We start from the raw sequence: 26,376 nt of genomic DNA on the forward strand, positions 1-26,376 counted from the left end.
TCAAAACTAGCACTCAGAGAGGTTAAGAGACTTGTCTGATCTTACATAGCTTGTGGAAGGCAGACCTCAGACCAGAGCCTGGCCCCTCTGTCCTGCACAGAAGCTCCTTCCACTGTCCCAAATACTCTCCCAAGAAATGGCACAGGTGGAATTTCTGTCCACACTCCCCAATGTGGGCAGGTGCTTAGCAGGTTGAGTACAGTGGACTTACGATTGATAGGAATCTCCCTCGGTGGTTTTTCAATGGGGGGGAGACAGAGGTGGGTTATTCCCACTTTGAAAGGTACATGGGAATACCCCTGGGGGTATCGGGGAGGACAGGAGGGAGTGGTATTGGAACCCAGCCATGCCCACTTGCCTGTGGCATGTATTGCATAGCTCTCCAACTCTTCACTGAGTCTTTTGAAAACAACTTTTATCATTCTCACAATACAAAATGCAAAGCTTGACAACATAAATGAACAAACACTGTTGGCTTTTTAAAAATCAATGTTGGCATGACTGTTGTTATGCTAGGTGGACAATGTGGTAAAGTTTAAAACAACAAAGTAAGCAAAATAGGATACATTTCTTTTTTTTTTTTTTTTGTAGAGACAGAGTCTCACTGTACCGCCCTCGGGTAGAGTGCCGTGGCGTCACACGGCTCACAGCAACCTCTAACTCTTGGGCTTACACGATTCTCTTGCCTCAGCCTCCTGAGTAGCTGGGACTATAGGCGCCTGCCACAACGCCCGGCTATTTTTTTTGTTGCAGTTTGTCCGGGGCTGGGTTTGAACCCACCACCCTTGGCATATGGGGCCAGCACCCTACTCACTGAGCCACAGGCGCCACCCTACATTTCTTTTTAAATGTAATCCGATAGAGATAATAGTTGTATCTTTGAGGACTAAAGCAAAATATAACACACTTAGGTGAAAAATCAATAAGATTTCTTTTAAGGAAATTGTACTGACCAATTCTCTAATGTCCTTTAAAGGAAATAAATGAATGTAAATGAGAAACTCAGCATACAACTTTCTTCAGATTTTTTTTTATTCCAAGAATTTAGTTCTGTGTAAGACTGTTAATTCTTTCCCAAGTGCCATTCCTTCATCTTCCTTGCTAATAGAACCTAAAACCTCCTGCCTAATGCAGTGGGGAACTTCCAAAAGCCAGGGTGTACAACATGAAATTAATCACAGCTACCTTAATTCCTCCACTAGTGATTTACTTGGTCTTTGGTACCTAAAGGGAGATCTCTGAGGGAGGAAGGGCTTATTCTAGAAAAGTTTACCTCATTATTAAAAATCAAAGCATGAATGTAAATACTCCTTCTTTGATGGATGTTATGTGTCTTCATGTGGTGCCTGGAGCTGCTGCAGCCATCTTGCAACCATGAGGAAAAACATCAGTCATGACCAGAAATGAGAACGGTAGAGGAGAAAAACAGAAAACACCTGGGTTGATGACAAGATAGCACAGCTGATTTAACCCTGAATTAACTGCCCATATTTTCATTAAAATACCTTTCCTACTGCTTTAAGCCATTTAAACCAGGCTAGACAAAAGCATCCCAATTGCTGCAATTTCTAGGGCTACTAAGAAAAGGCATTCCCATGTTTCAAATGTTCTGATAAGATTTATTTAAAATAAGAAACCAATGCTCGCTTAAAATGTTACTAGTGATCTAGGAAAGAAACATTTTACTTCATGGTACCAAACTGAAGCAGTGATACAGATAAACTATAAACCAGGGATTGCCAAACTATGGCCTATAGACCAAATCCCACCTGTAACCTGTTTGTGTGTTTCTTAAGAGACAAGGGTCATTTTGACATTTTTAAATAATTGAAAAAGATAAAAGAATAATATTTCACAACCCATGAAAATTATATAAATTCAAATTTCAGTGTATTGAAATGAAATTGTACTGGAACACAGCCATGCCCACTTGCCTAAGAATGGTTTTGCACTATGAAGTCAGAGCTGAGATTATACACTTTTCAAAGCCTAAAACGTTTACAGTCTGGTCCTTCACAGAAAAAGTTTACTGGCCCTTGCTATAGGCCAGTGTTTTTCAACCTTTTTTTTTTTTTTTTTTGCAGTTTTTGGCCAGGGCTGGGTTTGAACCCACCACCTCCAGCATATGGGGCTGGCGCCCTACTCCTTTGAGCCACAGGTGCCGCCCTCAACCTTTTTTTAAATCTTCAGCACACTTGAACCTTGAGCTTCCATGGCACACTTAAATTATGTTGATAAAAAAGAAAAAAAAAGAGTGAAAAAAGAAAACGCTGTGCTTTGAACTTCTTTCTAAAATCATTTAGTTAATGATCTTTAAAATTTCTTCGTGGCACAGCCAGGCATAATGGCTCATGCCTATAATCCTAGCACTTTGGGAGGCCGAGGCAGGTGGATTGCCTGAGCTCATGAGTTTGAGACCAGCCTGAGCAAGATTGAGACCGCTCCCCATCTCTAAAAATAAATAAATAAATAAATAGACTGGCATTGTGAGAGGTGCCTATAGTTCCAGCTCTTGGGAGGCTGAAGCAAGCAGATTACTTGATCCCAAGAGTTTGAGGTAGCTGTGAGCTATGACACTTTATCACCCAGGGTGATAAAGTAAGACTCTATCTCAAAAAAATTAAATTTAAATTTAAAAAAAGGAAAATAACTGTTATAGAGCAACCGATTTCCACCCTGATCACATAGTAGACTCACTTGGGGAACTTTTAGAATCACTAATACCAGGACCACCCAGACCAATTAAATAGAAATAGAACTGGTGACTATAAAAATACACTTATGAAGTCAAGGTTGGAAAGTATTACCCTAGGTAATGTAAGTGGGTCACAAAATTCAGGCAAGCTTCAATGTGGACAGATACAGGGTAACAGGTTCAGACAAAGCTAGATCTGTAAATACAGCTTTGAGCCTTCACTTATATCCCTACCTTCTCTGTAAACTGTTTCCTGGGGCCACCAGCCCCACATGCAGCTGCAGCCACCTGAATTCACAAAGCAGCACCTGCAGGCAGGACGTTAGCGACACCAGTGTCAACAGTACACCCTTGTTTAAATGTTGACATGAGTGGCAGACATGGTTAGTCTGGCTGTCAGCACTCCAAGGAAAGGTAGAGTTGAAGAAAATCCACAAATAGAAGAATTCAGTTGTTAACAACTAAGCAGTATTTGGGGAAGAAATAATTCTCATTGAAAAAGATTAAGATTAGGAGGGCCTATAACAGACCAGTGAATAGAATGTGAACATTTTCACTCGCCTCTACATTGGTCCACAAAATATCTTTAAGCCATCATTTTATAAAAAGGAAACAAAGTCTGCTGTTTGCTCTCACTTGTAAGGAACTTGGAAGTTGTTCTAAAAATAATAAAAAGCTGAACAAACTGAAAAATCAACAAATTTTCTTAGATTCTTTAGAGAACTAAGGTCATGGGATGAATGATTGGCCCCGACGTGGGAGAGACAAACAGATAGACAGAAAATCGCAACTTACCTGAGTAGAAACCCAATTTTGCTATGAACCTAAAACAGCTCTAAAAAAACAAAAAGTATTTTTTTTTTGAATTTTGAAAAAGGAAAAGAAAGGAAGAGGTTATGTAAGAAGAAATTATTTTCCAAACATTGTTATAGCAAAAGTAATTATTAATTACATACATGGTATACACTTATTATATACACATACGCACCAAGATTGTTTTCAAGAAACAATATTAGGTATATCATTTAATATTAAGTGTGTATCAAGAGCTGAATTTCTTCTCAAATGACCTCTAGATAATCACATATAATATGTATTTTTCACTCTTCCAATGGGAATCAGGCAGGTATCACAAGCATCAAAACTTCTCAAGCCCCACCGTGTTCTCCCTGCTGGGCGGGACTCTGCCATACAGGTCAAATACACCCTCTTGTTCTCTAATTCCTCGAAGTTCTCAGACAATACACATAGTTGGATGTTATAAAGGACCAATGTTAGCATTCTTCTTTTACCAGATTCTGAACAAGGTGAGGAACAAATTAAATATTTTTATTTCAAGCATTAAATCTTCGTTATTCATTTATTCCTTCATCACATTAATAGGACCTGCCTCAGAGAGTTGTTGGGATAATCCAATGTTAAAACATACGTCTGCCCTAAGGACACAGGATTAGCTCTTGTCCATGCTTGTTATCCCATATAACTCATCACACGTTATCACTCTCTGATACAGAAGGGGCTAAAGCAGCTAAATTGCTTGCGTTGGGACTAGGCACCATCTCCAAAGTTCATGTTATTTTTAGGGGCCCACGAAGATGTTTTAATTTCTTTAAAAATCAAAAGAAAGAAATAAACTTTTGCAGTTAATGAGTATATTCATTTTTATACCAATTCAGTCATGCAGTTTATTTATTTATTTATTTTAAGACAGAGTCTCACTATGTCGCCCTCTAGTGCTGTAGTGTCACAGCTCACAGCAACCTCAAACTCTTGGGCTTAAGCGATTCTCTTGCCTCAGCCTCCCAAGTAGCTGGGACTACAGGTGCCCACCACAACACCCGGCTATTTTTGTTGTTGTTGTTGCAGTTGTCATTGTGTTTAGCAGGCCCAGGGTGGGTTCGAACCTGCCAGCCTCAGTGCATGGGGCTGACTCCATAACAACTGTGCTACAGGCACCAAGCCCAGTCATACAATTTAATTAGTATATTTAATAATTTTAGGCCCACAACAGTCATCTTGTAACCCCGGAAAAGAGGTCTCCAATTTATTGCAGGCAAACTTTAGGGAAGGAAACAAGAGAAATCAGAATTTTTTCAGAAGAAACAGAAATTCATTTCTCTCCTTTACATATGTTCAATGATTCCAGCCACACATTGCTCCCTCCCTCCCTCCCTTTCTCCCGTTTTATGAATGTCATCACAATGACTCTTTAACTCGGGATCTCAGTAAGTTTTCTTCTACGTGTATAATGTACAAAACTGCACATTATATGTGTTCAACGGGCAGAGGACCAAGAGAGTTCAATGAACAGATTCCATTCTTCAAGAAATGGCCCAGAATTTTATTCACAAAAGACCATACTAACAACTATCCTTTATCAGGACACAATATACAAAGTATTGGGCTAAGAGATAACCAGGCATTACCTCTTGGAATCCTCAAAACTGTATGTGATGAACACTACCCATTTATACAAATGAAGAAACAGGTTCAGTGAGGCTGAATCACACAACCAGAAAGCCACAGAGTTCTGATAAAAACTGAGGTTTTTAAATCTGGGATTAAGCCGAGAAGGAGTTGCCTTCTTCCAACCCAGCAGACGAGTGGCTTCCCACTTTGAAGGACACAGCTACAGCATCTGTGAATATGGCAAGACTGAAATCACAGCAGTCCAGAAACTGCTGGCAATTCCGGTCCAATGGAATGAAGAATATGTCAAGTCTGGCTCAGTGCCCGTAGCTCAGTGAGTGGGGCACCAGCCACATACACCGAAGGTGGCGGGTTCAAGCCCAGCCTGGGCTTGCTGGACAATGATGAGAACTGGAACCTAAAAATAGCTGGCTGTTGTGGCGGGTGCCTGTGGTCCCAGCTACTTGGGAGGCTGAGGCAGGAGAATCGCTTGAGCCCAGGAATTTGAGGTTGCTGTGAGCTGTGACACCACACCGAGGGTGACATATTGAGACTCTGTCTCAAAAAACAAAAAAAAGTGTGTCAACTCTTAAACTCTCAAAAGTGGGATGAATCTTGTACTGGCCAGACAGAGACATTGCTTTGATTGTCCTAATACTTCAAGTGAAGAAGGTCTACACTCACCGAACTCTCGCTGTGAAACCAACATAGATTTGAATATGTCTGCACCTCATTCATTATTAACATCTCCTGGCTGGAGACACTAATAATACCAATGCCCCATGTGATCAGCCAACCCATACATATATGAACCTGGGGGAAAAGCCCCATATTCCCTAACATTAAATCAATCAATCATAAAACCAGATTAAAAACAATTTTATATAATGTATTTAAATATGAATTTATGGCAATAGAAATTGAAGAGGATAGAATACAAACATAATAAATATACCATCCATGTTTCTATATAAATTATCTTCCTTAAGCATAAATATGAGCCAGGTATCCAGAGAGTCAACCCCAGAGATACTGAAGGCAGAATGTTTAAAGACCCTACATCAGACTCTGGGGACAGGAGACTGGGACAGCCATCTAACTCAGAGCACTTCAAACCATTACCTATGAACTGGTGTTGGCTCACAAACTCTTTGTTACCAGTCTGGGATAAGGTAATTAGAAAAATAGAGAGTAATTGTGTGGAGACATTTATAGCAACTTAACATTTTTTACAAAATTCATGTATATGACCAGGCACAGTGGCTCAGGCCTGTAATCCTAGCACTCTGGGAGGCTGAGGTGGGTGGATTGCCTGAGCTCACGAGTTTGAGACCAGCCTGAGCAGGAGCGAGACCCATCTCTAAAAATAGCCAGGCATTGTGGCTGGCGCATGTAGTCCCCTCTTGCTGAGGCAAGAGAATCACTGAGCCTAAGAGTTTCAGGTTGCAGTGAGCTGTGATGCCACGGCATTCTACTGAGGGTGACAAAGTGAGAACCTGTCTCAAAAAAATCCATGCATGTGATCAGTGGACTCAGCTCTCTCTGATACTGGAATAGAGCAATTAAATTACTACATACGTTATGGGTTAAGTAACCTATAACAGAAGGTGCATATAATCTTGTGCGGTCAAATCACATATTAGTTTATGATGGACTGGAAATTTAAAAAATAAATAAGTAAAGAGTTTTTCATCACAGATTGTTTGAGAGGCAATGATCTAGAAGATGAGGCCTGACTCCTAGTCCCCAGGCCTGACTCCTACACCTTTTCTCCATCTTGGAGTCGATTTTGAATCTGCTACTGACGTCTCCCATGCCTGGTTCTCATTCTGTACATGCAGATCAAAGTCAGGTAGAACTAACTGAGAAACCATAAGGCAGGACTTAGAAGCAGGCTGAGATCCGACTGCTTTGCATGTCTGTTCAAGATAAGGGCAAAGACGCTCCCCTTCTGGGAAGTAGGACATTGAACCACTGTATCACCTCTGTTCTAAAAGTCATTTGGAAGTCACATCCAATTCATCCCAATTCTTTAATTTGTCCTAAGCAATAAATAATGTAATAATTCTACTGCAACAGTAAAAAGCCCACATGTAAGAGTTTAAGGCGGCCTGCTGCCGTGCTGGCTCACGCCTGTAATCTTAGCACTCTGGGAGGCTGAGGCAGGAGCACCACTTGAGATCAGGAGTTGAAGAAAAGCCTGAGCAAGAGTGAGACCCCATCTCTACTAAAAATAGAAAAACTAGCCAGGAGTTGTGGTGGGCGCCTGTCATCCCAGCTACTCCGGAGTCTGAGGCAAGAGGATCGCTTAAGCCCAGGAGTTTAAGCTTGCTCTGAGTTAGACTGAGGCCATGGCACTCTGGCCCAGGTGACAGAGTAAGACTCTGTCCCCCCAACCCTCCAAAAAATAGTTTAAGGGAATGTCTTAGTTGCTCTAAGTTTTTGGAAAATGGTCTTTAATCAAGTGATCTATTAGAAACATTTTAGTTGCATCAAGGATTAGTTTCTTCCCTGTGCTTCAGAGAAGGTGAGCTACCTAGTTGTGATATATGTCCTTATCTATTTTTACTTCAAAGCATGAACTTTTTAAAATCGGTGTGGCCATCCCTCTCTTTTTTCATACACTCCTACTGCAGAAGTTGTATCAAGGCTCGCTCTGGATAAAATTGATGTTTTAATTTTTAAAGGCATTTCCAGCTTTAGACGTTAGCTTTCTTAGCCTCCAACCCACAGTTTAATAAATGTCTCCTCACTTTCTGTGACACAGAAGAAAGGTGGTTCACAGGTGCCCCTAAAAACACTCAATCACTCTCTGTGTGTCTGGGAATTTCTGGGACTGGCATTCATTCAACATTTATCATGCAATTATGGATCAGACACTGAGCAAAGTGTTCAGCATAAAAAAAGCTTCATGGCCGCTTTGTGTCTAAATAATGGATTCGTATTATAATTCTGAATAAAACTGAAGAAGCCAGCCAAAAGGGAAAATTACATTTCTTGTAATTAGGTTACCTATTTTAACTATAACCTATTTTATAGTTATCACATTTGAGACAATGGTAACTAGAAAAAGAACGGATAGTTAACTATGTCGTGGGTGAGCTAGGGTAAAAGATGATTTAACAGTAAGAAACAGGAAGGCCAGTACCAAACTGTAAAACCCATCAACACCTACTACAACATTCTACAGAGGGAATAATCTTCAAGATATTCTTTCTGAAAAGCAAATCACCCTGCGTTTAGTGTCATTTTAAGAACAGCCATTGTATGGCCCTCACAGTTTCCGTGGGCACTTCAGGGACAGCTGGTGTCTACTTCCTGACCATTGGGTCCTCACTGGAGACTCCTCTAGGATGTCTGAAGGTGACTCAATGTCAAGGGGCTGGAACCATCTGAACACTTTCTCACTCACCTGTGCAGAGAAGGCCAACTTTCCGCCAGGACCTCAGCCGGGAACCTACTCTCTGTGGCGCTGCTTGGGCTTCCCTTCAGTATGGCTGTTGATTCTAAAACTAGGTTTTAAGGATCTAGCCTTGGAAATCACATAGTATTTCTTTTACTGTAGTCACAGGCCTGCCTGATTTCAAGGAAAGGTAGCATAAACCTCTGCCTCTCAACAGGAGCTATATCAAAGTCATGTTATAAAGAACAGCATGTTGGAGATGTTGTGACCATCTTTGGGAAAGAAAATCTGCCCCAAGTGTGGAATAAATAATCAATAAGTGACTAAACAATGTTATAGAAAGTGCTTTTCTTAAATATTTTGAGTTCTCCTTTGATACACAAAGTAACACCTGCACAGTCCTTTGATATTAATCAAGGCTGGATTAATTGCTTTTCCTCAATGAAACGTGGATGGAAGCAACTTATTTAAGTTTCTGCAGGAAACATTTATAGTTGATCCTCGTTGTTCACAAATTCTGTATTTGCAAATTCACCTAATGCTAAAATACATGTGTAATCCCCCAATCAATACTCACAGCACTTCATGGTCACTCACAGACATGTCCATGCACAGAACGGTGAGAAATCTGAGCTGCCTGATGCACACATGCCCAGCTGAGATGACGATCTGCCTTCTGGTTTTAGCTCACATACTGCAAACTGTGTTCTTTGCACAGTCCATTGTGTTCTTTGTTTGCTGTTAAAATAGCAGGTGCAGGGTTGTAGAGCAAGAAGACTATGTAATGTGCCTTATGAAGAAGATACACATGTTAGATAAGCCTCACCTGGGCATGAGTTATATATAATACTGTTGGTCATGAGCTCAATGTTAATGAACCAACAACACATATTAAGTAAGATATATTTTTTAAAACTGTTTTTGATTTCTTTTTCTGAGAGAGAGTCTTATTTTGTCACCTGGGCTAGAGTGCCATGTCTCTGCATAGCTCACAGCAACCTCAAACTCCTGCACCTAAGCAATCCTCCTGCCTCAGCCTCATCTAGCTTGGACTACAGGTGTTGCGTCACAACACTCAGCTAATTTTTCAAACTTTAGTAAAGACAGAGTCTCCAACTCCTGAGCTCAAGCAAACTTCCTGCCTCGACCTCTCAGAGTGCAAGGATTACAGGTGTGAGTCACCAAGCTCAGTGGATAAGATATCTTTATACAGAAACACCCATAAACCAAGGTGATAGATTGGTTGCTGAAAATATTGCAACCCTAAGAACCTAACTATGTATTTTCCCTAAGAGCAGTGATTTGGTATTTGCTAATTCAGTGATTATGGCAGCTTTAAGGCATGTAAATACCATGAATGATGAGAATTGACTGAAATTATTGCTGTGGACACCCAGTGCCATCTTTTCTCCCTGGGGTGATCGTGGAGGCACCTGCTGATATAAAGGTGCCACACTGTACCATCTCATGGAAAGCGGCTGTCCCGAAGCCCCAGTCAGACCCAGTGAGGACTTTACATGAACAAGAAATCAACCAGATAAGTTATAGATAGGACTATCTGAGGGTGTTTCCACACAACTTAATCTTTCCTGACCAAAACAACAAGAAATTTGTATTCCTAAAATATTGTTTGTTCATTAACTGCAAATACATACCCCAAGATACATTTAAAAGACAAAAAATAGAAGAAGAAGAAACATTTGGCTAACCCCTCCTCTATTAGTTGATAATAATAGAGGCCACGTGGATTTCTAAATGTGAAAAATATGACTTATTTCAAAACTTGCTGTAAAGCTTAAATAAAATATTTGCTTCATAGCGTCATGTAAACAATTAAATATGAGCTAGTAAAAGAACAAATCAATCAATAAAAGCACTAACTTGATTATTTTGAAATACGGGTATAAAACTTGAGCCTTTCAAACTAATTAACTTGTTCTAACTGAAATCCTATTGGATCCCCTTCCTTTCTGTTATTTTACATGGTTAAAATAGTTACTACTTTGTAAATAGAGAGAATTCAGCCTAAGCACAGATTGTCTTCATTAATTGTATATTCCAAACTCTAAGAAATGAATGTCTTCAAATTTAGCCATAGACTTTCTACAAATAAAGCACTGTCCTCCAGAAAAAGTACTGATGATAACTGTAAAGATATTCTGCAGATTAAGAGAACAGATGTAAACTGTTAGGCAACATTGTAAACTACTTTCTTTTCCCTAACAAAACAAAACCCTGCAGTAAAGCTCTATTCTCAACTTGGCAAAGTCACCTAAGCAGTAGATCACATCTGTTACAAATACACAGACTATTTCAAAAAATAGGTCAAATTCATTGTTTAGCCTTCACTAATTCACACTTAGCTCTGAAGAATAAAAGATCTGTTATAACCACTAGAAGGTGTCAAGTGTCCTCAGGCCACTGTACAGTTGTTAGTGCAGGGAAAGGCAAAGGAAAGAAAAGACATCAATTGCCTTAAAAGCAGCAGGCCCACACAATGGGCTATTTCTCAGCAATAAACAGGAATTAAGTACTGGTGTGTACTACAATGTGGATGAACCTTGAAATCATTACACAAGTGCAGGAAGCCCAGTCACAAAAGATCACACATTATATATATGATTCCATTTATATGAAATGTCCAGAATAGGCAAATAGAAGGCAAATAGAAGGTACTTAGTGGCTGCCAGGGGTTAGGGTGGAGGAGATGGACAGCGACTCCTAAGCTAGGTAGTGTTTCTGCTTGGACTGATGAAATGTTCTAGAATTATCTACCCACAGGATACACTGCATACTACATGGGTACAGGACACACCTACAAATCAGACTTTAACTTTTCAAATGCAAACTATGGAATCTAACAGTGTGTACTCCCACATGAATCTGAAATTTTAAAAAACAGAAATGTTCCAGAATTAGACAGTGGTGATGTTTGTCATCATAGTGAATATACTAAAAAGTACCCAATTATACACTTTAAAATAGTGACTTTTATGTTATGAGAATTATATTTCAAAAAAAGTTTTAAAGCACTAGGCACACTGATTAAGTCTGTTTTCTGTGGCTTATAACAAAATACCTAAAACTGAGTACTTTATCAAGAAAAGGAATTTATTTCTTATGGTTGTGGAGGTTGAGAAGTCCAAGGTCAAGGGGCCACCTCGAGGGAGGGCCTTTGAGTGGGCACAGAGCGCCACATGGGGAGAGGGCTGAGCATGCTAGCTCAGTTCTTTCTTCTTCTTTTTTTTTTTTTTTGTAGAGACAGAGTCTCACTTTATGGCCCTCGGTAGAGTGCCGTGGCCTCACACAGCTCACAGCAACCTCCAACTCCTGGGCTTAAGCAATTCTCCTGCCTCAGCCTCCCGAGAAGCTGGGACTACAGGCGCCCGCCACAACGCCCGGCTATGTTCTTTCTTTTTTTTATAAAGTCACCAGTCTCACTCCTGTGACAACGCACTAATCCATTAACCCATTCATCCTTTAATCCACAAAGAATTGATTCATTCATGAAGGCAGAGCCTTCATGACTTTTTAAAGACCCCACCTCTTAATACTGCTACTTGGGGATTAAGTTTCAATGTCAGTTTTGTTGTTGTTGTTGGTTTTTTGTTTGTTTGTTTTTTGAGACAGTCTCACTATGTTGTCGCCCTGGGTAGAGTGCTTTGGCGTCCACAGCTCACAGCAACTTCAAACTCTTGAGCTTAAGCGATTCTCTTGCCTCAGCTTCCGAAGTAGCTGGGACTACAGGCAACCGCCACAAAGCCCATGTATTTTTTGTTTGTAGTTGTCATTGTTGGTTGGCAGACCCTGGCTGGATTCAAACCCACCAGCTCCGGTGTACATGGCTGGCGCCCTAGCTGCTGAACTACAGGCTCCGAGCCTCAGTATCAGTTTTGGAGGGGACAAGCATTCAAACTTTACAACACCCCCATTAGGATTATAATAAAAAAGCTAGGTAATTACAAGTCTTGCTGAGGACATGGAGAAATTGAACGCTTAGCCCCTGCTGGTGAGAATGTAAAACTGAAAAAGCAACCTGGCAGTTCCTCCGTAAGTTAGAGTTGCCGGTTGCCCCCAGCACTTCCTTTCTTCATTATGTACCCAAGAGAAATGAAAATATACATCCACACAGAAACAGGTACACAAACGTTCATGGAAGCACTATTTTATGTATTCTGAGACAGTTTCACTTTGTCACCCTCGGTAGACATAGCTCACAGCAATCTCATATTCGTGGGCTCCAGTGATCCTTTTGCCAAAGCCTGCCCAGTAGTGCCTGCCACAACGCCTGGCCAGTTTTGGGGTGGAGGCATGACTCACTCATGGCTCATCTTGAACTCCTGAGCTCAGGAGTTGCACCTCGGTATCTCAGAGGGCTAGGATTACAGGTGTGAGCCACCGCCCCCGGCCTACAGAAGCATTTTTAACAGCCAAAAGTTTGCAACAATCCAAATGTCCCTCAGCTGCTGAATGGATAAATAAAATGATTAGCTAATGCTCTACTAATCAGCCATAAAAAGGAATGAAGTATTGATAATGCGACAACATAGATTAGCCTTGAAAACCTTTTGTTAAGTGAAGACACCAGTCACAAAGGACCACACGCTGTCATGAGTCCCTCTTTAGGAACATGTCCAGAACAGGCAATCCCAGGGAGACAAGCAAATGAGTAGCTGGGGGAGAGGGGCGCAGAACTGGGGAGTGGTGGCTAAAGAGAACAGGGTGTCTCTAAGGAGAAGGGTGCTGAAAATGTTCTACAATCAACTCCATATACTAAAAACCATTGACCAGTATACTGTAAATGGGCGAAGCGCATGGTGTGTGAATCAATAAATCTCTTGTACAAAATAAAGAATACATCAAACTAAGATTTTTAAGAAGCACTAGGGTCTGGCCTCGGAGGCACCCGCCTCACACACACACCTGTTAGGGCAGGTGGGATGACAGGGTTTGGGGTCATTTCCGGGGTGGGGGAAAGTCAAGAAACCCAGACAGTCCCAAGCGCCGCAGGCGGCGCATGCCTGTAATTCCTGCACTCTGGGAGGCCGAGGCGGAAGGTTCACTTAAGCTCGAGTTCGAGCCTGAGCAAGAGTGAAACCCGTCTCTACTAAAAATAGAAAAATTAGCCAGGCGTTGTGGCGGGCGCCAGTACTCACACCTACTCAGGAAGCTGAGGCAGGAGGATGGCTTGAGCCCACGAGTTTGAGGTTGCTTTGAGCTAGGCTGACGCCAGGGCACTCTAGCCTGGGCCACAGGGTGAACACTGTCTCAAAAGAAAAAAAAAAAAAAACGGAACAGTTCAAGGTTTTCTGTGGCCCCAACCGAAAGCTGTTGGGGACTTAGGCCACGTTCCAGGTGTGAGTAGGGCCCCTTGCCCTGGTTGGGCCCACAGAAGCTGCAGGGGCGGCCGCGGAGGGAGTCAACGGGCGCGCCCATCCCCCACTCCGGGCGGGCGACACCCCGAGGGCGACACTGCCCGCGCCGCTGCGTCGGCAAGCGGCTACCGTCGTGGGCGGGGCCGTGGGACCAGGCGCCCGAACTGGTTGCACAGGACCCGAGCCCCGGGGCCCCTCGGTGCAAACTGCTCCCCATTCGCCTCCGAACAAGGGCAAGGGCGCAGGGATCCCCTAAAGAAAGCCGGACAAGGAGGACAGTGCAGTTGGGTCTCGGGACTCCGTCCCCTGTCCCCTACGGAGCTGCTGGCGGGGGCGGGGGTAGGTGGCGGGTCTGGGCCCTGTCTTGATCACAGCGCCCCCTCGCGGCCCCGAGCCAGGCGTGTCCCGCGGGCCGTGGGCTCCCGCCTTGCGGAAGGAGGGACCCGTGTCTGCGGGGCGGGGACTCGGGGACCTCTGCGGGCCCGGCTGTCCCAGGTGCGGGCCCTTCGCGGCGCAGCTGGCCAGGCTCCCGCAGTGTCGGCGCCGCCCATGGCCGAGGTGCTCCAGCCAGACCCCGGGGCGGCCGAGGGCGCGGCGGCCCAAGCGGTGGAGACGCCGGGCTGGAAACCCCCGGAGGACGCGGGCCAGGTAGGCGCCGAGCACGGGCGCGGGGGGCTGCCCTGCAGGCCAGGGTTGCGGGACCGCCCTCCGGCTGATTTATAGTAAGATCGGCGGTTCCCGTATAATTAAGTAAAATGTACAGTTTCTTAAATTGTCCCAGCCTCCACCAACTTGCGCAGACGGGACAATTCCGTCTTTAGCCCCACCCCCGAAGTGCCGGCAAGAAGCGATGCTTGTTTTTGCTGTGTCTTTAATGTGACTTCAGTCTCGTCTTGAGTGGTGGAGGGGCCTAGGGCCTCCGCAGCCCCTGATCCCAGAAAAGGAGGCCCCGGGATGGGGGTATGGGGCGTGGAGCAGCCCCTAGACTGGCCAGCCGACGTCAGGGCACTGGTATGGTTGTATTTCTCGTCCTGCCCTCTCAAAATTACTTCTTCTCCACGTCTTCTGTGCTCCATTTTAGCCTGGAAGTTATGAGATCCGACGCTATGGCCCAGCCAAGTGGGTCAGCACTTCCGTGGAGTCTATGGACTGGGATTCAGCCATCCAGAAGGGCTTTGCAAAACTGAACGACTACATCCAAGGCAAAAATGAGAAGGGTAAAGGCCGTTTTCCTTGTAATACTTATATTGTGATTGTACTCCCAGGCTTATTATTGCGTTTTAGCTTGTTAAAGAAATATTGTTTGTAATAGAAAAATAACCACATCATCAAATACTTAACATTTTCAAACAAGGACTGTCTTTGGGACCCTTACCATTGGCTGGAAGAGGGTGACACTAGGGTGGTTCTTTTCCATCTCTGGTTTTGCTAGATGAACTGGGGTTCAGTGTAACTAGGGATAAGTCCTTTTCCATGGCTAATGATGCAAACTATTAATAATATGGCGACAGGGAGGGTCAGAGACATCAGGAGGCAGGAAGTACCAAGATTGGGGTCTCATGTAACAACTTCTGGTTCTGGCTTTGCCACTATTTATATTTTAGTAGGTCTCTTAGCCTGTGGAGCCTCATTTTCTGAATTGTAAAGAAAAAAGAATTGACTGGACCATGTACTGTCTAATTTCTCCTTCTGTCTAAAAATGTAGAGTTTACTAATAAAAAATATTAATAGTACAGAAGGTGTTTAAAGTGGGCAGTGAATAATTGAATAATTTTAGCCATTTTTTAAAGATGAAAATTAAGAGTAAATATTTATGTCAATAGTGTAAAGTAAATCCAGAGACTCAGATCAAAAAGAATAGGTTAAATTTTTAAATGCCGTCTTAACTACACTAAATTTGCTTTCATTTTTATGGCACAGAGATGAAAATAAAGGTGACAGCTCCCGTGACAAGCTATGTGGAACCGGGTTCAGGTCCGTTTAGCGAGCCTACCATCACCGTTTCCCTGTATATCCCCTCTGAGCAGCAATTTGATCCACCCAGGCCTTCAGAGTCAGATGTCTTCATTGAAGACAGAGCTGAAATGACCGTGTTTGTACGGTAAGTGGTAGATAATTTATAGCCCTGCCGATGGCTGGTTTCATTTGTGTGCACTCACAGTTAGCTGCCGTGTAATTTCTAGGCTTTTCACCCTTCATAAATCACATCTAATGCATGTACACGTTGTGGTGTTTTTCTACTGGCTTAGTTTTATGTGTTACTAAAGTCTGTTGCAAGATATAATCAATCCATTTAATGAGAAATCTTTTGTATACCTTTCATCTAGAAGATACAATACAAATTATATCACCCTCCAAAAAAACCGATAAGACTGCCTTTACCTGCAATATAATTAGACCTGAAGATGACAATACCTTAAAACACAGTACATGATACATAGTTTGTTCAGGCAGCTATAATAAAATACCATAGATGGCATAGCTTATGAAAAACAGAAATTTCTCAGTTCGGGAGGCTGGGAAGTTCAAGGTGCTGGCAGTTTCAGACTGGTAAGGGCCCATTTCCTGGTACACGGATGGCACCTTCCTGCTCCATCCTCATATGGTCAGAGAAGCAAGGCAGCTCCCTGGGGCCTTTTATGTGGGCACCAATCCCATTCATGAGAGCTCTCCTCTCATGACTTAATCACTTCTGAAGGCCCTAACTCCTAATATCACATTGGTGATTAAGTTTTCATCATATGAATTTTGGGCGGTCACAAACATTTGAGTCCACTGCATTCCACCCCTGCACCCACAAAATTCATGTTCTTTTCACATGGAAAATATATTCATTTCATCCCAATAGCCACCAAAGTCTTAACTTTTTTCAGTATCCCCATCTCAAAAATTTAAAATTCAGAGTCTCATCTGAAGATCATCTAAGTCAAATCTAGGTGAGATTCAAAGTGTAATTTGTCCTGAGGCAAATTCTTCTCCAACTGTGAACCTGTGAAATCAAATGTGTTGTGGGCTTCCAAAACAACAGTGATGGCTCTTCGCCCATAGTTCAGTGGTTAGGGTGCTGGGCACATACACCAGGGCTGCTAAACAAGAATGACAACAACAAAAAAACAGCAGGGCGTTGTGGCGGATGCCTGTAGTTCCAGCTACTTGGGAGGCTGAGGCAAGAGAATAGCTTAAGCCCAAGAGTTTGAGGTTGCTGTGAGCTGTGACACCATAACACTCTACCAAGGGCAACATAGTGAAACTCTATCTCAAAAAAAAAAAAAAAATACAACAGTGGGACAGACATGAAATAGGCATCCATTTCGATAGGGAGAATTAGGGAAAAAGAAATGAATAACAGGTCCCAAGTAAATCCCAAATCTTAAGACTTAAAATTAATTTTCTTTGACTCAGGGCTCTGCACTCCAGGGTCACTGGGGTGGGGGTAGTGCTTTTCTGGACAGGGGTTGGGCCCCTAAGGCTTCTAATGTCCCTACCCCATGGCTTTGGGTGGCTCCACCCCCACTGCAACTCAGCCAGGCTGGAAGTGCACACCTCTGGCCCTGCCAATCTGGTGTGTCCTCCTATAGCTCCAGTAGGCATTGCCCTACTGGGGTCTTTGTGTAGTGGCCCTACCCTTGCTGTGGTTCTTTGTCTGGGTCACACACCCAAGGCTGTAGGCAGCTGTATCCTTTAAAATCTAAGTGGAGGTAGCCACTTAGATGGTCTGTACATTCTGCAAGCTGGCTGTGCCCTCCAGAAGAGCGGCTGTTACATCCAATGTCCCATCTGGTCACTGGAGCTGAATCTGGAGTGGTCATGGAGTGCTATAGTGGCATGCAGGGTGCAGAGCTGGGAGGCGGTGCTAGGCAGTGAGCTCTAATGTCTCGGAGTGTTCAAGGTCCCTCCTTGGACATTATTCTGCCCTCTTAGGTGCTGGCACTCAGGGGCCAGTGATGGGAGGGGCAGCCCCACAGCCTGTGAAATGCCTTTGCAGTCATTCTTCCATTTTCTTGGAGAACAGGCGCTGGCATTTGTGTAGGGGCAGTTCCATCCCACCCTACTTATCGTGGTCTCTCTGGAACAACTTTCTCATTTCTTTCAGGATGGATAAGCTAAGAATTTCTGCATTTTTAAATTCTGCTTCCCTTCTGTTTAAAAATTTAATCTTTGAATTTTCTCTTCTCAAATTTTACTATAAACATTCAAGAGAAGTCAAGCCATGCTTTCAATTCCTTGTCTATAAATTTCTTCAGCCAGATAATCCTGTTTCACCACTCACATGCTCTACTTTGCACTAGGACACAAGCACCATTCAGCTGAGTTCTTTGCCCAGTCACCTTTCCTGAGTTTCCAGTGACATGTTCTTCATTTCTGTCGGAGACGTCATCAGAATGGCCTTTACCTCAAAGTGCCACAATTTGGGATGACTCCCGCTATCTCCTTGGAACTGCCCCTGTGGTGCTTCAGGTGCCTGTGCGTTTGTCACCTGACCACAGTCCTCTCCCACGTGACCCCCGTTCTGTTCTGACCAGGTTGTTTCCTTAATACTTGCTCATCCTTTAACTTTCAGAAAGTCACTCTCTTGTCATTTTCTTACTTTTGTGGGCTCCTCCTGGCTCCCCACCCCAGAAATGTCTGCTGATGTTCATTGTTGACCATTCTGCCATCGCCGCCTGGCTCTGGCCGAATGTTCACATCACTTCAATCCCTGAGTCCATGACTCTCAAGTCCTTGAAGTGTCTCCAGATCTGCTTTCCCTCCTTACTGGGCATCTCCATTTAGAGGTGGATCAAACCCAGCTGCTCTAAAATGAGCCTTCCTGTAGTTCCCAAACCTCAGATACTACAGTACCTGTCTCAGTAAAGGGCCTCCGCAGCTGGTTGGCTCCCCAGCAAGGAGCTTTCCAGTCGTCACCACACAACTCTTCCTCGAAGGCTGGTCCCTGAGGTCCCCACCTCAGGGTGATTCATAATCTGATCCCTGCTCGCCATCGTTACTTCCTCAGGTCCTCATCTTGGAAAGACCACACCTACGTCATCTTTGTATACCCCAGTGCATGCCTGACTCTCTCAGTAGATCCTGGGGTGTTTCTTGATCTCCATTGAATTTTTTCTTGACAATTTCACATCAGTAACCTGCGGACTGTTTCATTCCCTCCACCCGTTTTTCCCTCTACTCTTCCACATTGGAACTGTGAGCTTTCATACAACAAAAAGTCCAGCTTGTTACTCCACTGGGAAATCTCTTTCAGTTCCCTCTTGCTTCCTGGAGGAAGCCCAGACTGTTCACATGGTGTAGGGTACCCCCTGTGACGTGGCCCCACCCTGCCTCAGGAGCCCCTTTCCCCCAATGTGGGTTCCACTGACCTTCCCACCCTTCATAGAATGTGCCGCATTCTTCCACATCTCTTTACCTTTGATCTCAGGCAAGTTACTCCACTTTTCCTTGCTAAAATCTCTTCATCTGCAAGTTGTATATTATTACAGTGCTTACCTATCTCCAGGTTGCCATGAAGATGAAAGGAGTTAATTCTTGGGAAACGTCTAGAGCATGCACCGCGTGCACCAGTAACTACTACTGCTCCCTCTTCTTCTCTTCCTGAAGAGCCCACTTTCATCCTGCAGGACAGTGACCCCTCTTCTTTTTTTTTTTTTTTTTTTTGTGGTTTTTGGCCGGGGCTGGGTTTGAACCCGCCACCTACGGCATATGGGACCGGCGCCCTACTCCTTGAGCCACAGGCGCCACCCAGTGACCCCTCTTTTGTGATGCCTTCCTCAGTGTCTCTAGGTAGCCAGTGCCCTTGGTGCCTTGGCTTCTGTGATTTAGTGGCTGTAACTTCCTCAAGACTGTGACAGCATGTTACTCTGCAAATATATTCCAGCCTCTTGCAAGACAGGCGTGTGGGGGTCGGGGTGGCTGGCAAGTGTGTGTTTACATCCCGAATAAAGCAGTAGATAGTTCATTGTAGAACAACGTGTATTCAGAGGAGAAAAGATGACTCCTAATTAGAGGGTTTAAGTTTGATTTAAGGGAAGAATGCATCTGAAAACAAATTCCCTTTAGATGGAGCATACTCATTATTGGCTCTTCAATAGGAAAACAAATAATAAATTTAGGAGCTAAAATGTTTCTTAACACTTGCTTCAGAACTATATTCAATGGACATGAAGCAAATGATAGAACAGAAGAGTTGTATCAACTCACCCTCAATGTTTTATGTGTTCTCTGTACATGTGCAGACAAAGATCCCTGCACTTAAAGATTTAAAGGGAACTGCATGCCTGGAGTGATTCTAGGTGCTGGGTGGGCGTTATTGAATAAAACAGACATGGTTTGCACCCTTGAGAGCTTGCGTCTTAGCTGAAGCATGGTAGAATCGATTTTTTTTGCATTAGACATGAATAATAAGACTTAGACCAACAAGGCATGTTAGGAGTATTTTTGTTTTTCAGTGTTTCCCTTATTCTTGAGAGAATTCACATTCCAATTCATTGTGTTTGCATGTCAGCAACTCAGCTGGGTCACTGTGTTAGCGAAAGTTTGGCCCTTGTCCCTGAGGCTGTATCATTTTCCAGCAAATAAACCTCCCTTTCCTGCTTCTCAAACATGGAAAATGTCAGACTCCTGTCATGAAGTACCAATTTTCCTAAGTATAAGCAGAAATGTAGGGCTCAGTGAGTAGGGCGCCGGCCCCATATACCGAGGGTGATGGGTTCAAACCCGGCCCCAGCCAAACTGCAACCAAAAAATAGCCGGGCGTTGTGGCGGGCACCTGTAGTCCCAGCTACTTGGGAGGCTGAGGCAGGAGAATCGCTTGGGCCCAGGAGTTGGAGGTTGCTGTGAGCTGTGTGAGGCCACGGCACTCTACCAAGGGTAATAAAGTGAGACTCTGTCTCTTCAAAAAAAAAAAAAAAAAAAGAAATGTAGGGCTTTTAAGGGAAGGGTTTTTAGCTTCAGGCTGTTGCTGTTTAACTGTCGTTGATAGTTCTGATCCATCCCATCTCCAGGGAAGACAGTCTTGTGACCACCCCTGGATAGTTCTGTGGAGCCATCTCCTGTGGTACAAAGAACACAGGTCACTCCCCTGCCTCTCCCACCACTAGCTGAGCATACAGGTTTGTCAAACAGGGTGAGAGGGTTTTAAAGAGACAGAAAACATTTTTACCTTTTCCAGGCCATTCACTCTGTTAAAACTGTGCTGTCATGATTTAATCTCAGTTTTTTTTGTTTTTTGAGGCAGAGTCCCATATGTTGCCCTTGGTAGAGTACCGTGGCGTCACAGCTCACAGCAACCTCAAAACTCTTGGGCTTAAGCAATTCTCTTGCCTCAGCCTCCCAAGTAGCTGAGATACAGGCACCTGCCACATAGCCCGGCTATTTTTTGTTGCAGGTGTCATTGTTTTAGTTGGCCTGGGCTGGGTTTGAACCCGCCAACTTTGGTATATGTGGCTGGCGCCGTAACCACTGTGTTATGGGCATCAAGCCTGATGTCAGTATATTTTCATTTATGTACTTTAAAATCTGTGCTCAAACTTTTATTGTTTCTCCACTTTTTTATAAATTTTGTCCATCTTTTCTTTTCTACCCCCTACCAGCCTCCTAGCTGGCTCCTTCCTGCAGTCTGTTTTCCATCTGTCTATTTCTGTCCAGCTCTGATAGGTTATTTTTCTGCTCAACATCCTTCAGAATAATCTCAAAGGCCTTAGGCTAATGGACATGGTTCTTCCTTCTGGCCCTGACTCACCTTCCTGACCTCATTCTATGCCTCACTGTGAACACACTTTGTATTTTTAGACTTCTGTTCCTTTTCCAACCCCTCCCCTTTTTTTGTTCAACAAAACTGTTCTCTATTCTAGGCCCAGCTCAGATGACACCCTCACCCCAGATTTCATCGTGTCTTCCCTGCTCCCACAGCACTTTGATCTTGTCTCTGCTAAACTCTTCTTAGGATGTATGGGGAGAGCTGCCAAAATATTGGTCTCTTCATAGAGGTCAAAACTATTAATACATCCTATTCATCTGTAAGCCAGTGCCTACTCTTTTCCTGAGGAGAAGAAAGGGGCACTTTTCAGGAGAAAATCAAGAGTCTGGAAGGGAGCTTCTGCTGGAGTTTCTGTGCGGTTCTCTGGCAGCCTCAGCGTGAATCTGGGAGCTTGTTAGAAAGCAGGCTCTGAGGCCCCACCTAGATTGCTTGAATCTGCATTTTAAAAGTTGTTATTAATTATGGGTACATGGCTGCATGTATTTATAAGGCATGTGATGTTTTGATATAAGCATACAATGTATAATAATCAAATCAGGACAACTGGGGGATCCATCAGTTCATTTATCATGTCTTTGTGTTGAAACATTCCAGTCCTCTACTCTTAGTTATTTTTACATATAGCCTAAACTTATTGACGATAGTTGTTGGTTGTGCTGAATCTGCATTTTAACATCTGCAGGTGACTTGTATGTACATTAAAGTCCGAGCAACTCAGGATTAGAGTGCCTGAGACAGTGTTGGTTCCTAATCTGCCTGTCAACAGATGGGCCGAGGGGCTGTGTCTTTCAGGGCCTCCCCATCAGGGTGCGGGGAGCCTGGGACACCGAGAGAGGGAGCAGCCAGGAAGGCTGCGCTTCACCCAGTACTTGTGGTACCAGCTCCTGCTTTTCTTTTCAGCTCGACATTCATATCAGTATTAAAATCATTCACAGTTATTTACCTTTTCCTTTGTAGGTCTTTTGATGGATTCTGTAGCGCTCAAAAGAATCAAGAACAACTCTTGACATTAGCAAACATTTTGAGGGAAGAAGGAAAAGTGTTCAATGAAAAGGTTTACTACACTGCAGGCTACAACAGCCCTTTTGAATTGCTTAATAGAAATAATGAAGTGTGGTTGATTCAGAAAAATGAACCCTCCAAAGAGAATGAATGAGAAAATGAAAAAAAGTTTCATCGCGGGGGAGAACTTCTAATATAGACATCAGTGCTGCTGATAAGTGTCCATGTGGCCCTTCCAGCTTGAGAGTCCTATGTGAATTCAGCTTCTTTCCATTGTGCCTTTTTAATGCTTGATGCTTCCCCTGGATGCACAGGTAACAGGGGACATTAGGTCTACAGACACATGAAAATCAGTCATCTATTTCTGTGAGGATCCAGGGAAATGTCCCTTTCTTCCCTTTTCTTTGCTATAGCACCATCAAGTTGCCTTTTTCTGCTTGGATTTATGTCAGTTGAATGTGATCTCTTCCAGATAACATCAATAAAAATGTTGAAGATTAATTTTTTTTTTTTTAGAGACCGAGTCTCACTTTATTGCCCTTGGTAGAGTGCTGTGGTGTCACAACTCATAGCAACCTCCAACTCCTGGGCTTAGGCAATTCTCTTGCCTCAGCCTCCCCAGTAGTTGGGACTACAGGCGCCCGCCACAATGCCCGGCTATTTTGTTGTTGTTGTTGCAATTTGGCCGGGGCCGGGTTCGAACTGGCGCCCTATCCACTTAGCCACAGGCGCCGCCCTTGAGGATAATCTGGTGTGGAAATACCAGGCTGTCAAGCCTGAAGAGGTGAAATTCAGTTGGACACAAAAATCAAACTGTCTTTTGAGGCTGTCAGTGCTACATTCCCTGTTGAACCCTCGTCCCCCTCTGCCCACTGCCTGCACTGCACAAGGCAACTCTCACCCAAAAGAGTTAGTCAACCTCTTGTGACAGATAATAATAAGCTTATGAAGTTAGGCACTTCCTATCTTATTTGGCACAATAAAGGCATGTTTTTTGAAAAAATGTACACAAACATAAAATTCACTTGAATTTTTAAAGTATTTAATGTAGTAGTAAGGGTTTGCAGGGACTATAGGAATTCAACCAACTTGAACAGTCAGCCCATGTTGCAGCTTTTTTTTTTGTTTGTGAGGCGTGTGGCTACCCAGCTGACTAGAACTAGCCCCTGATAGCCTCTGGCAGTTAATAGGTGAAGTCAAATGAACCGTCCTCTTTACCATGTTAAAGTCATTACCGTAACAAGCAATCTGTGATTCATCAGGCCTGTTCCTTTGTGAGTCTTTGGATGGATTCTGTAGCCCCTAAAAGAATCAAGAACAGCTCTTCTTTTTTTTTTTCTTTTTTGAGGCAGAGTCTCACTTTATCGCCCTCGGTAGAGTGCGGTGTCATCACATAGCTCACAGCAACCTCTAACTCCTGGGCTTAGGTGATTCTCTTACCTCAGCCTCCCAAGTACCTCGGACTATAGGTGCCCGCCACAACACCCAGCTATTTTTTTGTTGCAGTTTGGCCAGAGCTGGGTTTGAACCTGCCACCCTCAGTATATGGGGCCGGCGCCCTACCTACTGAGCCACAGGCGCTACCCAAGAACCACTCTTGACATTAGCAAACATTTTTGCTAGATCCTCTCCCCTACATGGGACAACACATCTTTTTCTCTGTTGCCCCATAAAAACGCCATAGCCACTTTCCCTCAGTGAAACATGCTTTGGAGACTATTCCCAAAGCTCTCCTTCCTTTCTGTAAGTAATAAGACTATTGATCAAGACCCACGTTCTGGAATATTGTTTGTTGCTTACCTGGTGAATGAACCCTGATCTTTTGGGCAACAAATCATTCTTCAGGCTTAGCGCCCATAGCTCAGTGAGTAGGGTGCCAGCCACATAACACCAAGGTTGGTGGGTTCGAGCTTAGCCCTGGCCTGCTAAATAGCAATGACAACGGCAACCAAAAAAAAAAAATTATATATATAATATCTATATCTACATATTAGATATAGATATATATATTATCTATCTATATATATAGACGGGCACCTGTAGTCCCCATTACTTGGGAGGTTGAGGCAAGAGAATCGTTTCAGTCCAAGAGTTTGAGGTTGCTGTGAGCAGTGATGCCACTGCACTCTACCAAGGATGACATAGTGAGACTCTTGTCTCTAAACAAAAAAAAATTCTTCAGAGAGTGAGTTGCTGTAAAATGAAGGAGCTTAGAAATCTTTGTCTAATTGTATTGGAAAATGCCTGGCTTCCAACAACCACAGCTGCTTGTGAATGATGTGACTTCAGTTCCCATGACGGCATGTTTAGAGGCCGTATAGTCATTTACCAGGAGACAATCACTTATTAGGAGATTTGGGCATCCAGTGAATGGGAGGATGGGGCTGGGGATGTCTAAGGTCCCTCCAATCCTGACATTATGTGATCTCAAAATTAATCTCCCCAGCCTGGAACCTGGATACAGTAGGTCAGCACACCTGTCCATAGTTGATGGTGTCCGTGGCTGACACTGATTATCAGTGCTCCACCTGAATCACACTCTACCCTCATTTTATTTTCTCCATTTTACAGATTAGAAAATTGAGGCACAGAGATACTAGGTAGCTTGCTCCAGATGAAACTGAGGGCAGAGGCTGACTTGAGCCCAGACAGCCTGACCCCTGGGTCCATGCTGCTGACCACTGTGCCCCACAGGCAGCGTCTCTTCGGGTGCACAGCTCTCTCTGGCCCTGGATCAGTGGGTTGGCATTATCTGGTGGGGCTCTTTCTGCATGACTGTGATTTTAGAGATACCTTTGAGACTAGTTTTGACACAAAACGGGCTAGATTTTGAGTTTTGAAATCATTATGGACATATTTTAAAATTCTAGGCAATTATTTTCCAAAAGTATTTGCTTGAGTTGCTTATTGAATTTATTGATCTCTTGCATTCTTAACACTTGACAAAAAGAAATGAAATCTCTTTTATAGCACATTTACCATCGCTGCCTGGGAACCTGCAGGCCCTCCTACTGATACATGGCCACTACCCTAACCTCCACTATCGTGAGGTGAATCTTTCTAAAATTTCCTCTGTAGTCCTACATGAGACACGAACATCTTATGCAATAAATCCCATTTTAAGTGAAAAAAAGCACATTTCTGATGACCATGGTTTATTGTGATCTGAAACATTCAAGAAAAAGAATCGATTTTGTGCCATTCGGGTTCAGGGTATCCCAATTTTCCCTCTTCCTTAAATCATAACCCAAAACATTTTTCAGTGCTAAATCCATCAGTCCAGGAAGTATTTCTCACAGAAGTCATTTTCATTATGCTGCTGGCACTGACTATGCAATATCCTTCATGTTTAACATTGATTTCTTCTGAGTTTTTTCTTCTTTTATCTATGGGAACCCTGTATCTAGACCGATTGCTGAGGCTTGAGGCGCTGCTCTCACTCTGGCCCGGCGTTCACTCCTCTCCTGCCCTTTGCGGTCTCTCCCTCTGCATACGCTCCATTAGCTCTGCTCACCACCAGGCCCAGATTGTACATGTGCCTCCGAGAGCGCATCCTAAGATTTAATGCTTTTTAAAAGCCTGAAAACAGGTGGCACCTGTGGTTCAGTGGGTAGGGCACCGGCCCCATATATACCAAGGGTGGCGGGTTTGAACCCAGCCCCGGCTAAACTGCAATTAAAAAATAGCCGGGCATTCTGGCAGTGGCCTGTAGTCCCAGCTACTCGAGAGGCTGAGGCAA

General features: G+C 43.7%; 1 protein-coding gene across 1 annotated transcript; it reads left to right on the forward strand.

The window, feature by feature from the left end:
* The first annotated feature begins 14,022 nt into the window (after positions 1-14,022).
* On the forward strand, positions 14,023-24,599 carry HEBP2 (heme binding protein 2). Its single transcript, XM_053590650.1, has 4 exons — positions 14,023-14,530; positions 14,964-15,099; positions 15,803-15,983; positions 22,593-24,599. The coding sequence occupies exons 1-4, from the start codon at positions 14,432-14,434 to the stop codon at positions 22,789-22,791; spliced, it is 615 nt and encodes a 204-aa protein (XP_053446625.1). The 5' UTR covers positions 14,023-14,431; the 3' UTR covers positions 22,792-24,599.
* The last annotated feature ends 1,777 nt before the right edge of the window (positions 24,600-26,376 follow it).

This window comes from Nycticebus coucang, chromosome 5, assembly GCF_027406575.1.
Source record: "Nycticebus coucang isolate mNycCou1 chromosome 5, mNycCou1.pri, whole genome shotgun sequence".
NCBI lineage: Eukaryota > Metazoa > Chordata > Mammalia > Primates > Lorisidae > Nycticebus > Nycticebus coucang.